The sequence below is a fragment of the Taudactylus pleione genome, unplaced genomic scaffold (genome assembly GCF_031769625.1).
Source record: "Taudactylus pleione unplaced genomic scaffold, aTauple2 ptg000513l, whole genome shotgun sequence".
Classification (NCBI taxonomy): Eukaryota; Metazoa; Chordata; class Amphibia; order Anura; family Myobatrachidae; genus Taudactylus; species Taudactylus pleione.
Window position 1 is genome coordinate 835,562 of NW_028284915.1, and position 13,664 is coordinate 849,225.

The following is a 13,664-nucleotide window of genomic DNA, read 5'->3' on the forward strand; positions in this document are numbered from 1 at the left end:
TATTCACACGGTTCCTTTACCAGATCCCTTTAGATCTACAGTATCTAAAGCTGGGTACGCATCTATATAATCGTCAGGCCATTCTTTCGGTATTGAGAGAACGGACATTGGATTGTATAGGTGTGTGCGCTGTCCCGATGCAGGAGCATTAGCCGATAAACGGCTTACTGTATAACGCTCCTGCAACGGCCGGGATCGGGTGGTCGAATCTCATGTGTTGTTTAATATTTATCGGGCCGACCTCCCGACCCCATAGAGGCCCGTACACACTGTGCTATATCTGCATAATGTATACAATGCTCATATGTAGCTAACAGAGGATCACATTGGGGACACAGGACCTCATTCAGAGTCAGTTGTAGCGGCCGCACGGTCGTACGCATCCGATGTTTTTCTTTCTGCGCCTGCGCACGGCTAGCTGTGCGCATGTGCGTACAAGCTCTACCGAGGAAAAATACTGTCGGTCGTAGGGCTTCTGACACGGAAGTGGTTAGTTAAAGTTGATTCACAGGAAAGACCGTTTGTGGGAGTATACAGGGGTGGTGGTCTGCAAACGGAGGCGTTCTTCAGCATTTCCAGACGATTCAGGGGAGTACATAAATTATCTGCTTCGTACGACCAAGAATTGTGGATGCATGACATCATCACTCTACGAACAGGATGATCGTCCAGGCTAAGGTAGGCAAGAAGTGTCCGTAAGCCACAACAGTACAATCGTTAATCCGATGTTACTTGCGAGGTTTCTAATTGGAACCACACAAACCAAGCAGCTAAGATTGCTGCATTGTAACTATTAACACTGCTAATTACCTTGTAACTGATTTCACTTGCGTGTGCATTAGGGAATTCGTAACACAAATGTTTATTTGTGCTTTTTAAACTTATTTTTTTAAAACAGTTTTTTAAACATCTAGCATTGTGTTTTGCGTAGCAGCCTTTTCAGATACCATACTTTTTAAACCTTGTATACATTGATATAGTTAAATATAGACATTTTTGAAAAAAAATTTTTTTTTTTTTAAATTCGCCTTTCAGCACAATTTAACTAACAATTGTTAGGGCAACATTTGCATATAATTAAAATAATAAAAAATAAAATAAAATAGAAAAAAAAAAAATAAAAAAAAAAAAAAGGCTTGAGACATTGGTGACAAGAAATATGGGGACTGGACAACAGGTGAGGGAGGAGATATCCAGGGCTACTTTCGTCATTTGGGCCGGCTCAGAGGTAGAGGTAAGCTATGGACAGCTGACTGGCGTGTAACACGCCGACTGGCCTGGCCAGAGGTAGATGGGATCTCCTCTGGCCTAGGCATAGGGCTCTCCATACTTGCGGGGGTGGCTGTTGGGCTGCCAGAGGTGGTGGTCCTGGGAGGAAGGGAGTCTCGCTCCATCATGGCAGGTGGTTTTGCCTGCTCCTGGGTATTGGCCAAATGATCTAGGGCCCCAGCAATGGTCTCCAGGGCCACCGCCACCCTCACCAGAGTGGTCTCCATCCTCAGAAGAACACATCTGTTCTCCTGAGTTTGGGAGACCAACCTGGTGAGGAGAGGCACTGCTCGGTCTGATGGTTGCCCTGGAGTAGACTCCACAGGGTCCCCAGATGGAGTACTTGGATCCTCTCCTGCAGAGTCTCCATCTGTGCTGGACCCAGACCTGACCTCAGGAGCAGGCACTACCTCCTCTGAGTCTGGAAGAAAAAGAAAAAAAAGCATTAGTATTTTTCTTTTTAAAAAAAAACGCATACACATTTTAGCTTTATACTATTTTGAGTATTAAAAATATTTACATTCTTGCACATGTGGAGCATTGAAGTCGGCCATGTCAGTGTCCATAGTGGACACGCTGACTATCTCCTCTTCCGTCACACATCCCCGAGCCACGTCTCCAACCTCGTCAAGATCAGCTCCTCAGGGATGGGACCACCACCTGTCCCCGCAGCATGGTCCACTCTACTCCATAGCTTCCTCTTCAGTTGGTACATAAAATCAGTCCAGCTGTCAATGTGATTTTGCATTTTTTAAGGGTTAGTTTTTTAAAATAAGATCTCGCTTTTGACTTCAGTACACTCACAATATAATTTTCTTGCCGTTTTTTAATGACTTTCATGGTTCTGTGGGTTGTCCCCACAGCATTAACAGCCCTGGATATCTCCTCCCAAATCCTGTCTTTGGCTCCAGCCCCCATATTTCTTGGGGCATGGACAAGGTTATCCATTGTCATGGTCACCAATGTCTCGAGCTCGATCCGTGAAAACGGAGGGTTTCTTGGCCTTGGCCTGCTTTGGCCCGCCTCCTCCTCCTCTAGTGGTGGAATTGGATTCCCAGCACCTACAACATTTTTAAAATTAGATAAAATAAAAAAAGTATATTTTTGGAAATATGAACTGTTCTTGTGTTGTTTAAAAAATGTGATTTGCACTTACCTGCCTCAGTTGGCCTCTGCTCACCATGCTCCTCGCTTGACATTTTTCAAACATGTGAGAGAGCATGAAGAATACTGCTTGTGCAGAGTTTTTTTATAGATGTGAGTGCATCCTTGGATTGGTTACCTGTGCATCCTTATTTGCCTAAGTACGAATGCACACCTTGCATGCATTCTGTAATCACTGCGTGGGTTGGGCTAGATGTGAGCGCATCCCTGGATTGGCTACCCGTGCATCCTTATTTGCCTAAGTACAAATGCACACCTTGCATGCATTCCGTAATCACTGCGTGGGTTGGGCTAGATGTTAGCGCATCCCTGGATTGGTTACCCGTGCATCCTTATTTGCCTAAGTACAAATGCAGACCTTGCCTGCATTCCGTAATCACTGCGTGGGTTGGGCTAGATGTGAGCGCATCCCTGGATTGGTTACCCTTGCATCCTTATTTGCCTAAGTACAAATGCACACCTTGCATGCATTCCGTAATCACTGCGTGGGTTGGGCTAGATGTTAGCGCATCCCTGGATTGGTTACCCGTGCATCCTTATTTGCCTAAGTACAAATGCAGACCTTGCCTGCATTCCGTAATCACTGCGTGGGTTGGGCTAGATGTGAGCGCATCCCTGGATTGGTTACCCTTGCATCCTTATTTGCCTAAGTACAAATGCACACCTTGCCTGCATGATTCAATAATTGTGTTTTTTTTCCTTATTTAAGGCAAAGCCAAATGTTCCCTTACTTGTGGGTTGTAGTTGGAGTGATTTATGGTGCAGGAAGGGATTGTTAGTGGTTACATTGTTTGGAGTTGTTTGAGTGGTGCTTGTGTGTGTTGTTTGTGTGGTGCTTGTGTGTGTTTTTTGAGTGGTGCTTGTGTGTGTTGTTTGAGTGTTTTTTTTGTATTATTTTTTTATTTTTTAATTTATTTTTATTTTGTTTGGGTGTTGTTTTTTTTTTAATTTTTTTGGGGTGGTGGTTTTTTCATACTTACTTTTTTGTTGTTTTTACATTTTTTTATTGTTATTTTGGGTGTTGTTTTTTTTTTTTTTTGGGTGGTGGTTTTATTTTTTTATTTTTTTGGGTGGTGGTTTTTTTTTGGGTGGTGGTTTTATTTTTTTATTTTTTTGGGTGGTGGGTTTTTTTTTTTTTGGGTGGTGGTTTTATTTTTTTATTTTTTTGGGTGGTGGTTTTTTATTTAGAATTTTGTTTGGTGCATACATTTACCAAACCCGGTTACTTGTTGTGTTTGGGTGGCCGTGCTTTTGTAGGCTTAAAAAAACAACGTTATTTGAAGACTCAAGTAAGTTTCCCAGCCTACTGCAATTTTTTTAATTTAAATTTTGTTCTATAAACCCCAAAAAAGTACATTATTATTAAAAATGTTATCATATTTTTTGTTATTTTTATAAGGTGTTTAACAGTCCAGTTTGTACTTGAATCAGGTAAGTGTCTATTTATACAAACCTAAAAGTTCGTTTATTTTAATGATGTAGTTTTTTTGCAGTTTTTTTAACATTTAATAATACAGTTTTTATTTTTTTGGAAAATAAAAAAATAAAGTTTTCAAAATGTAATATTGCCCAATTTAAAAGTTAAGGTTTGTTTTAACAATAATTGTAGTGATAGTGTTTTTTTCTAAAAAACAAAATAATTTCTTTTTCTTCCCCCAAAAAAACAACCGTACACCAAATACACCTGTAAGGATTTCCAAAGATGGCACTGCCCGACCCTGTAAGAATATGCACCATTATTACAAAGCTAAGTATTTTGGACCAAATAATCAAAAACCATTCTCAAAAACACTTTTTTTATAATATTTTAACTTTACAGAGCGATGTGGGATAGCTAATAGTGGCCATGTTGCCCCCCACCAACCTTCCTCAGCCTCCTCCTAGGCGTAGGCATAGGAGGCATGCAAGTGCCAAGATATATTGAACACGTATCACCCTTTTTGGAATGCCTGATGATGTGGTTGTAACCACTTATCGCCTGCCTCCAAATATTATCCTAGACACTCTTTCAATAATAAAGAATGATCTAGAAAGTCAGATTCACATTCCAACAGCAATCTCACCACTTACACAGTTGTTGGCGGTGTTACATTTCTGCGCCACAGGGTCCTTCCAAACCACTGTGGGGCTGGTGGGTGGCCTCTCCCAGCCCTCATTTTCACGGATCCTGAGGCGTGTGCTAGATGCATTCTTCAATCATATAGAACATTTTATTAGTATGCCTTTGGATACAGAAGCCCTTGATGTGGTAAAGCAGAAGTTTTTTGAAATTGCAGGCTTTCCACACATCGTAGGGGTAGTGGATGGCACTGACATAGCATTTCAGCCCCCTGCATGCAGGGAACAAATATATAGGAACCGTAAACATTTCCATTCCCTAAATGTAATGGTGCTATGTGATGCCTCCCTCCAGATCCTCTCCCTGAATGCCAAATTTCCAGGCTGCAGCCATGATGCGTACGTGATCCAGCATTCAGGGATTTGGCCAAAATTAAGCACACTGCAAGCTGGTGATGCGTGGCTTCTTGGTAAGTATAAATCCAGGATGGAGCTATAGTAATAGTGTAAACATGTTTTCATGGTCAATTTATGTATCTTTTGGTGTCCCATTTCCATCAGGTGACACGCCCTGGCTGCTGACTCCTTATTTGTCTCCCACACCAGGGCCACAAACTCAATATAATGCTGCATTTACTGCCACCAGGCAGGTGGTGGAGCGCTGTATCGGCCTTTTAAAGGGCCAGTTACGGTGTCTCCATCACTCTGGTGGTGCACTCATGTACTCGCCGGATATGGTTTCTCGCAGTGTGGTCCTGTGTGGGATTTTACACAACATTGCAATAAGGAGTCGAGTACCCATGCAGCCAGAGGATGCCTTGCCAGAGGATGGCCCCCCGGAGGAAGGTGTTGTGATGCTGTCGGGGGGGGGCCAGACACGATTCTGTTGTTTCACTTTTTTTAGATAAGAATATTTACATTTAATTTGTTTTTTAAACTTAGTGCAAATGTATTTTAAGGTGTACCTAATTTTTTTTTTTTTTCCCTACCAACAAAATCACAACACATTCCAAAACTGCAAAACTAATGGAACCCATTGGCAATACCCTGTACTGTTTTTGGACAACTAACAAATTTAGCCTGGATATACCCCAACATGTTTAGTTAATTTGCTATTTCTTTTATTAATTTGTATGTTTTCCAAAAAGTTTGTTTTTTACTATTGTTGTTTATGTCTGACTAAGCCAGATATTTTCTTTGGCAAAACCCTGAGGACATTTGTTATGTGTGATTCTGTGATGAAATGCTTTTTACAAGTAAAAGCCTGTTGGCAACATGTTTGTTAGTTAATAAATTTTTTGCATTAAAAAAAAACTGTTTGTGTAATTTTTTTTGGAAAGCCATTTTGAGGTGGATAATGTAGGCCAACCCCCAAAAAAACTTTTAAACAACATTACTGCAAATGTTCTTAAGGTTTACCAAAACATTTTTGAATTTGTTACACTGTGGAAAGGCACCCAGCTTTGTTCACAAAGTGTTTGAAATGCTGAATTACACCCTTTAATTTGTTCAAAAAAAGAGGACAAAATGTTTGAGCAACAAAACCTTTAAAATAAAATAATAATTTTTTAAATGTACAAACATTTTAGAAACAAAAACTAAAATTGATCCAAACTCCCCACAATATGTTGGAGGCAGCAGTAGGCCTCCAATAAATGGCCACTTGTTGTTCTCAGCTCTTCCCTAATTTGCACCAGGATGTGGGTTAGATCTGTGGACAGAAAAAAAAATTTTTAGTTCAAAAACTTTGAACATTACACATTAGTCAATGTCCCAAAAAGTGGTTAAACACAATGATATTAGGGTGTGTTTGAAAGTTTCATCCACACAACATTATTAATATGTTGATACTTTTATGGTGTAAAAACAATTGGAAACCCTAACTAAGTGGCATAAGCCAAAAACCCCTATGATGATGTAAAAAATAATGGGAGGAGTATTCTTAAGTCATGATGGCCATATCCTAAAAAACACAATGCACGTATTCACTTCTAGAATGTTCTTGATAATCCAAAAATACAATGTGTTTGTTTGCTATGGCAAACATCACTTTTCCTAATAAAGTTACATCTTAGTACATTTTAAACACAGTGTACACAACATTAACAAGGGTAGTCTGGTTCCTAGCACCTTGCCAAGTTCTGTAAAATGTTTTTTTTTTAAATATAAAATAATAATCCTAATGTAATCATTTTTTACAACAAAAAAAAAACATTTTGAAAACCCCAAAAGGCATACATTTTTGGGCTCCCCCCCCCAAAAAAGGCGCAGGCACAAAACATAAGCTTGAAATTTTGAATAACAGCATTACTGCACAATGATTTTGACACCCATACTGAAATAAAAAAAAAAAAATGCACAAAAATGTTTACAAAAAATGGATAACAACAACACCAAAAAAAAAAAAAAAGATTACAAAACACATACCATCAGGGTGTTGTAACAAAACCCCCGATGTAGATGGTGCAGGAGATGGTGCTGGAGATGGGGAGTAATTTGGAGTTGGGGGAATGGTGGGAGGGGAAATGGAGTGGCAAACATCAAAGGGAGGGGATATTTGGGATGTGGACTCGGGCACAGGAGTGGATATTTGGGATGAGTGAGCAGGGGAGGGAGGAATACTCGGGGAGGATTGGAAGAGGGAGGGATGGTTACTGGGGGAGTATGGTGGTGGGGAGGGAGGGCTGGGTTGAGCAGATGGGGAAGGTGAGGGTGAGGGCTGCAGGTTGGGACCTGCATTTCCTCCAATTCTGTGTGGCCTTCTGTCTCCGCTGTGTTTCTAAAATTTAAAGATATAAAAAAAAAAAGTGTAGTTTTCTATTTTGGCTACACAATACAAGTACACTTTACACATTCAGGACAATAAGGACAACATACAGGAGGTTTTTTTTACATTGACTAAAAGATTTGGAAAAGGAACATACATTTTTAACAGTCCACTAATTATTACATTTATACAAACGCATACTTACGTCTGCGTAGTAGTGCCTGCAAATTCCACAAAAGGACAGGCGACCGGCGGCGCAGATCTGACCACCGCCTCTCTAATTGCGCTATATTGCGCCTGTATCCCGCACTTCCAAGGGCTCGCCTCACCTCCGCATAGGCCGCCCGCTTTATGCGGTTGGAAATGGGCGGCTGTGCGGTCGTAATCCGCCTGTCCATTATCTGGATGAGAATCAATAATTTTCTCCTGGTAAAGGCCATGGCTCTCATGATGTCAATGGCCGAGTTTCAGAAAACATGAAATATACATGGGGTAAAAAAAAAGATGATTGGCTAAAATATTTACTCAGTTTAAAAAAAAAAACTCTATTGGCCAATCCTTTAATCATGTGCCCCGAAAAATAAGGTCAGATTTGATTGGCTAAAACAGGCAGTGTGCAATTGCAAACATAAGAGTGCAAATGATCCTAACGCAAAATGCACATGCATTTTTAAAGTTAACACAATTAGCAACAGTACATTCACAGATAATAAACCTTACTTTGTTTTTTAAATTGTGGGAAAAAAAAGAGAACGGAGAAAACACCCACGATATGAACAATAAAGTTTATTGACACATGATAAAAAACTCGTTTTAAAGAACTGCAAGAGTTAAACACTCTTAATTAGATAATTGACAACAAGCTAATAACAAGCTGATCGATAGTCCATGTAAACATGACATGTGACCATCAAAACAACACATACAACCGCAAACATCAGAACATAATTAGCATACAGCGCCTGACTACGATTGACTCGTTCGTTCGATCAGATCAGTCGGTAGCTAGAGGAGGTGCAGTGCTAACGAATGGGCGTCACTTTGTTTACGATCGACCTGCTGTACGATCGGATTTTGTGGTCATTGGCCGTACGACCGTGCAGCCGCTACGACCGACTCTGAATGAGGTCCACACCGCTAGGCTGATCGGATAAAATGAGTTTCACCCGATAAGCCGCTCATTGTATAGGTGTGTGCCCAGCTTAAGCCCCGTTATACAATTGCCATTTCTTTTATTTATTTGCACATTATCCACCTTTCCGGGAGGCCAGGAGCGCCACCCGATTTTCAAGAGCCACAAGTATGGTTTAGTCCCATTTTAAACAAGCAAACAGCAAAAGGTATTACCCGGCATTCAGAATGATATCAGCAATAAGATTTTAAAAACTACATGGTGGTAAATAATTCAGAGATCTCAGGTGCATATACAGTATTTGCAAAAATATGGCTATGCCTCCAGCCCACTTCACAGAGTCTCTGTTTACTGGAGGTACCTAATACTTAGTCAAAGTCTGGGGTGCGGAACCCCAAAAAACCAGTGAAGGCCAGCCACCCCAGGGCAGAACACTAGTGAGAGGCTAAGGTGTTAGGTTTTGCTTTATTCTTATTAACACTCACTATGTGTTAAAAGGTGATACACAGGTTAAAGGTGTAATTAAAATGTTAAAAAGAGTAGTATTAGTAGAAAAAAAATTTAAGTGTTAAAAAAGTGATAAATAAAGTGTTATAGTGTGCCACCCCAAAGCAGCCCAGCCACACCATCCCAGGGGGCACCGCGCCCTAAACTCATTCCTAAAACTAGTAACAGCATCCAATCTGGGTCATATAATTGGCCAATATAAGGTCACATGATATACACAAATATATCTGAATTGAGAGCCAGCTCACCTTGGAGTCACTCCTAGGACCTTCTAATGGTACTACAGGAACCAGCATGCCCTCCAAACGTTGGTCCTATCTTAGTCCCATTTTAACTCTGATTCTAATTTCAATTCAAAATGGAGATAATGATTATGACTATTTTGAATGCTCGATAATATTGTACTGTATATTGTTTTTTTTTAAAGATCCAAATATCTGAACATCTTGCATTATGCCAGATGAGAGATGATGTAAAAATGACAAAGATAAAGTGGACCTATGTCTCGGATTTATCAGACAAGTTACTGTTGAAAAGCATTGCATATTACTATGAGAAAGAAGAATGTGCAGGTATGTGTATAAAACACCAAGCAGAAATATTATTTTATATGTCATTAGGAGACTATGCAATATATGTATATACAGACTGTAAAATATATGCAAGAAGTAATTAAAATTAGTTACTACTGCAGAAGCAAAACAAAATATAAATGTAATTTATTCTGATTTAACAGATATGGGGCCTCATTTACTAACGAGTTCTATCACCAAAACGAGTGATAAATTTCGCTGTGTATGATAAATGGTGCTCCAGCCAATCCGCTCCAAATGTCAACTGTTAGAAACATGACAGTTGGGAGCTAATTGGCTGGAGCACCATTTATCATACACAGTGACATTCATCACTCATTTTGGTGATAAAACTCGTTAGTAAATGGGGGCCATGGTTTCTAATTACTTTTTTAAGACTTTTCTTAGATTTAATAATTTTAACTCTTTACAATAATTTTAGCTTTTAAGATGACTTACCTACAACACTTAGATATTGCTTTAGCCATAGGACTGGTGCAAGTAGCAATGGTGCGACCAAAGGTGGTGTAGAAGATTACATCAATCATGTACAGTGTGCACGGGCGCTTAAAGTGGGCATCTCTGGAAGTGCACAAGGGAAGGAGTTTGTAGTGGCATTTGCATAAACTCTCAAACAGGCAACCACAAAAAAATACATTATTTTGTGACTAAAATATAATAATCAGTAAATAGTATAGGACATACTGTAGCCATTTCTAACATGCATTTTGAATATGGTTTAAGTCCTATACTATATAAAGATTATTACATTTTAGTAGCAAAATAATAATGTATATAGTATAGTAACTCATTATTATGGGAAATGTGTGTAAACTCAAATAATGCTATTTATAGCCATATCTTAAATCAAAATCAAGTTAGTATTGCAGTTAGATGGTGCCATTAAGAACCATATCCACATATTGTACCTAGATGTCTGTATTTTATATGTCAACATTTTGACCATGTCAAAATGTCAACATTAAAATTAAAATTATAGGAAACTGCACATGCAGCAGTTTAACCTGCAGTCAATATACAGTCATGTTGACATTTTGACATGGTCAAAATGTGGACATTCAAAATATAGGTATATCTATATTTTGAATGTCAACATTTGACCATGTCAACATTATGACCATGTCTATATTTTAAATGTCAACATACTGTACTGTCTGTATGTTTTGATTGTTGACATTTGTCCATGTTGAGATTTTAACCTGTCTATATATTAATTGTCTACATTATGTCCATGTCTACATGATGTACCTGTCGACATTTTGGTGTCTATATAATGATTTTCTATATTTTGAATGTCTAAATAATATACCACACCTAAAAAAAATACTGTAGAATTGTCTTAATGGCTTGTGCCAAGCCACCTCTTCACTTGCAGCTGAATGTGTAACTGGATGGCAACGGGATGTTCACACGTAGGCTAGGTGTGCTGGAGGCATGTCACAATTGCATTCTATACAGAGATATTTTGATTTCAGATATATCATATGTAGCAGTGCTAGGGCTGGAGCAAATGTATGCTTATAATGGCTACTAGGGGCAAAGTAGACATATAGACCAAGTCTGAATATGGGTGAAGCTCCACATTTATTTCCAAATACACTTGTGGCTAGGGGCGTTTTAAGAGAGGAGGGGGCCTGTGTGCAGCCTCCGTTTGGGCCCCCTCCTCTCTGACGGCGGCTCAGTGACACTGAACGCTGTAGAATCTGGCTTCATGCCAGAATCTACAGGGCATGCGCGGGTCTCCAGGAAAATGGCGCCTGCGCCTACTTTCCCGGGTACATCTTTTCTGCGCATGCGCAGATCACTGGGAAAATGGCCGCCGCCATTTTCCCAGTGACTGTTTGCTGCTCTACAGCACCTGTCCGGCGCTGCGGAGCAGCAGTCCGGGAATCGGCGGAGAGGTAAGTATAATTACATATGGGTGCAGGGTGTGCGGTGTGGGCCCCTCTGGACCTGGGGGCCCGACACCCTGCACCCATTAAAGATACACCCATGCTTGTGGCCAACTTGCATGCATATCTGATTAAGGCCCTCCATCTATTCACAATTATGTACTTTATCTCTGTGTTTTTACTGCCACTGCACTCAACAGTGAAAACTAATAATCCTGGCAAAGGTGAGATGGGTGCACCAGTTAGATTGCCAAAGAATAAACTTTTCATGGGAGTCTTTACCTACACACATATATGCAAAGTACTATGTACATCATAGGACACCATGCCACAAAATTAAATGATCGCTGGATACTTTATTGATAAAGTTATGATCTAGAGTTCAAGAATCAATTAAAGTATTTGCTGTTGATGAAGAAATTGTTTTATTTTGTTGTAGATTTCAAATTGGAATTTGGTAGTGAAATAGAAAAAATGTATAAATGTCTATGGGAGACAACATTGAAATTAGTTCCACAAGGAGAACATTTACAATCCTATAAGCTCCGAACAACAACAAAACCTTTTCTTTCAAAGGATTCATCTGTACATGGTATGTATTTAGGACAGAATACTCAGTAATAAGTACAGTAGCAAATGCATAATTTGTCTGATTTATTATACATTTGTAACACTGGTACATTCAGGAACCAGTAAATGATGCCTCAAAGTCATGGCTTTGTAATTGAAGATATAGGGGTAAATGTAAAACCGGCAAATTTTGGCTTTTAAATTATTGCCACTTTAAAACATTGGTACAGGTGCGTACACACGGTACGATTAAAATGCATGATATGAATTATAACAATATCGATCATATCATTATTGTTCATATCGTGCATTTATCGGTGCCCCCAACCCACTAATGACCTACGATACTTGGGCACGTATGGACGATAAAGATATCATTCATCGACCGTGCATGCAGGCCCACCTGGTCGATATTGACCAGGTTAATATAGGGAACTATCGTTGATCGCGGGTCGCTGCCTGTTGTTAGTGGGTTGGTGGTGTGCTGGATGATCGATTTCTATCATCCAGCACACCAGGGAGATCGTTCGGCGATATTGTTATCGCTGACGGTCGTCCTATGTGTATGCACCATACGATTCACCAGGGTCTTTCAGATGTCTGAAAGTCACAGGCTATTATATTTACCATATAGAGTTGTCATGCATATAGAATCAGAGCCGGCCCTAGGCATAGGCATAATAAGTTTATGCCTGGGGCGACTTGAATGCCTAGTGGCATTCAAGGCTCTGCCATGATCGGAGCTCCGCTCTGACCTGGCAGCGCACCTGTCAGCCGGTCAGGTGACTTTGACCGGGCAGAATGAGCTTCTGCATAGAAGGTCATTCTGACCCGGTCCCCATTATTTAAATGGATGGAGTCAGAGCGGACCCGCTTCGGCCGCTCCGGCTCCACCAAAATAACAGCCACCCCCCGCCGCGGCCTGGCTCCTTGTTATGACACGGCGCGCATGACGTCATGCGAGCCGTCATAACAAGGGGCCGAGCTGCTGGAAGGAGAGGATCGAGAGGAGCCATGGAGAAGAAGCAGCCAAGGTAAGTGGCGGCTCTGGGGCGGGGAGGCTGAGACATGCACTGGGGCTGGGGGGGGAGGTTGAAACACGCACTGGGGCTGGGGGGGGAGGTTGAGACACGCACTGGGGCTGGGCGGGGGGAAGGTTGAGACACACACTGGGGCTTGGGGAAGAAGGCTGGGACACGCACTGGGGCTGGGGGGAGGAAGGCTGAGACACGCACTGGGGCTGGGGGGAGAAGGCTGAGACACGCACTGGGGCTGGGAAGAGAAGGCTGAAACACACTGGGGCTGGAGGGGGAAGGCTGAGACACGCACTGGGACTGGGGGGGAAGGCTGAGACATGCACTGGGGCTGGGGGAAGAGGCTGAGACATGCACTGGGGCTGGGGGGAGAAGGCTGAGACACACTGGGGCTGGAGGGGGAAAGCAAGGCTGAGACACACTCTGGGGCTTGGGGGGAGAAAGAGGCTGACACGCTGGGGGTGGGGGGAAAGAGGCTGACATACTGGGGCTGGGAAACATGCTGGAGTGGAGAATGATACTGACACACCCTGGGGCTGGGGGGAGAATGAGGCTGACGCAGTGGGGGAATGGTGCCGAGAGACACACTGGGTCTAAGGGAATGGGGCTGAGACACACACTAGGTCTGGGGGAATGGGGCTGAGACACTCACTAGGTCTGGGGTAATGGGGCTGGTGG

The 13,664-nt window shown here is 41.5% G+C and overlaps 1 protein-coding gene across 1 annotated transcript in view; it reads left to right on the forward strand.

Annotated features, from left to right (window-relative positions):
• The window catches only part of LOC148501567 (putative ATP-dependent RNA helicase DDX60), a 600,786-nt gene that overhangs the window by 193,320 nt on the left and 393,802 nt on the right, over positions 1-13,664 (forward strand). The window contains exons 9-10 of the mRNA XM_088450267.1: positions 9,325-9,469; positions 11,822-11,974. Coding sequence (XP_088306393.1) covers positions 9,325-9,469; positions 11,822-11,974 — 298 coding nt within the window. The remainder of the gene's footprint in view (positions 1-9,324; positions 9,470-11,821; positions 11,975-13,664) is intronic.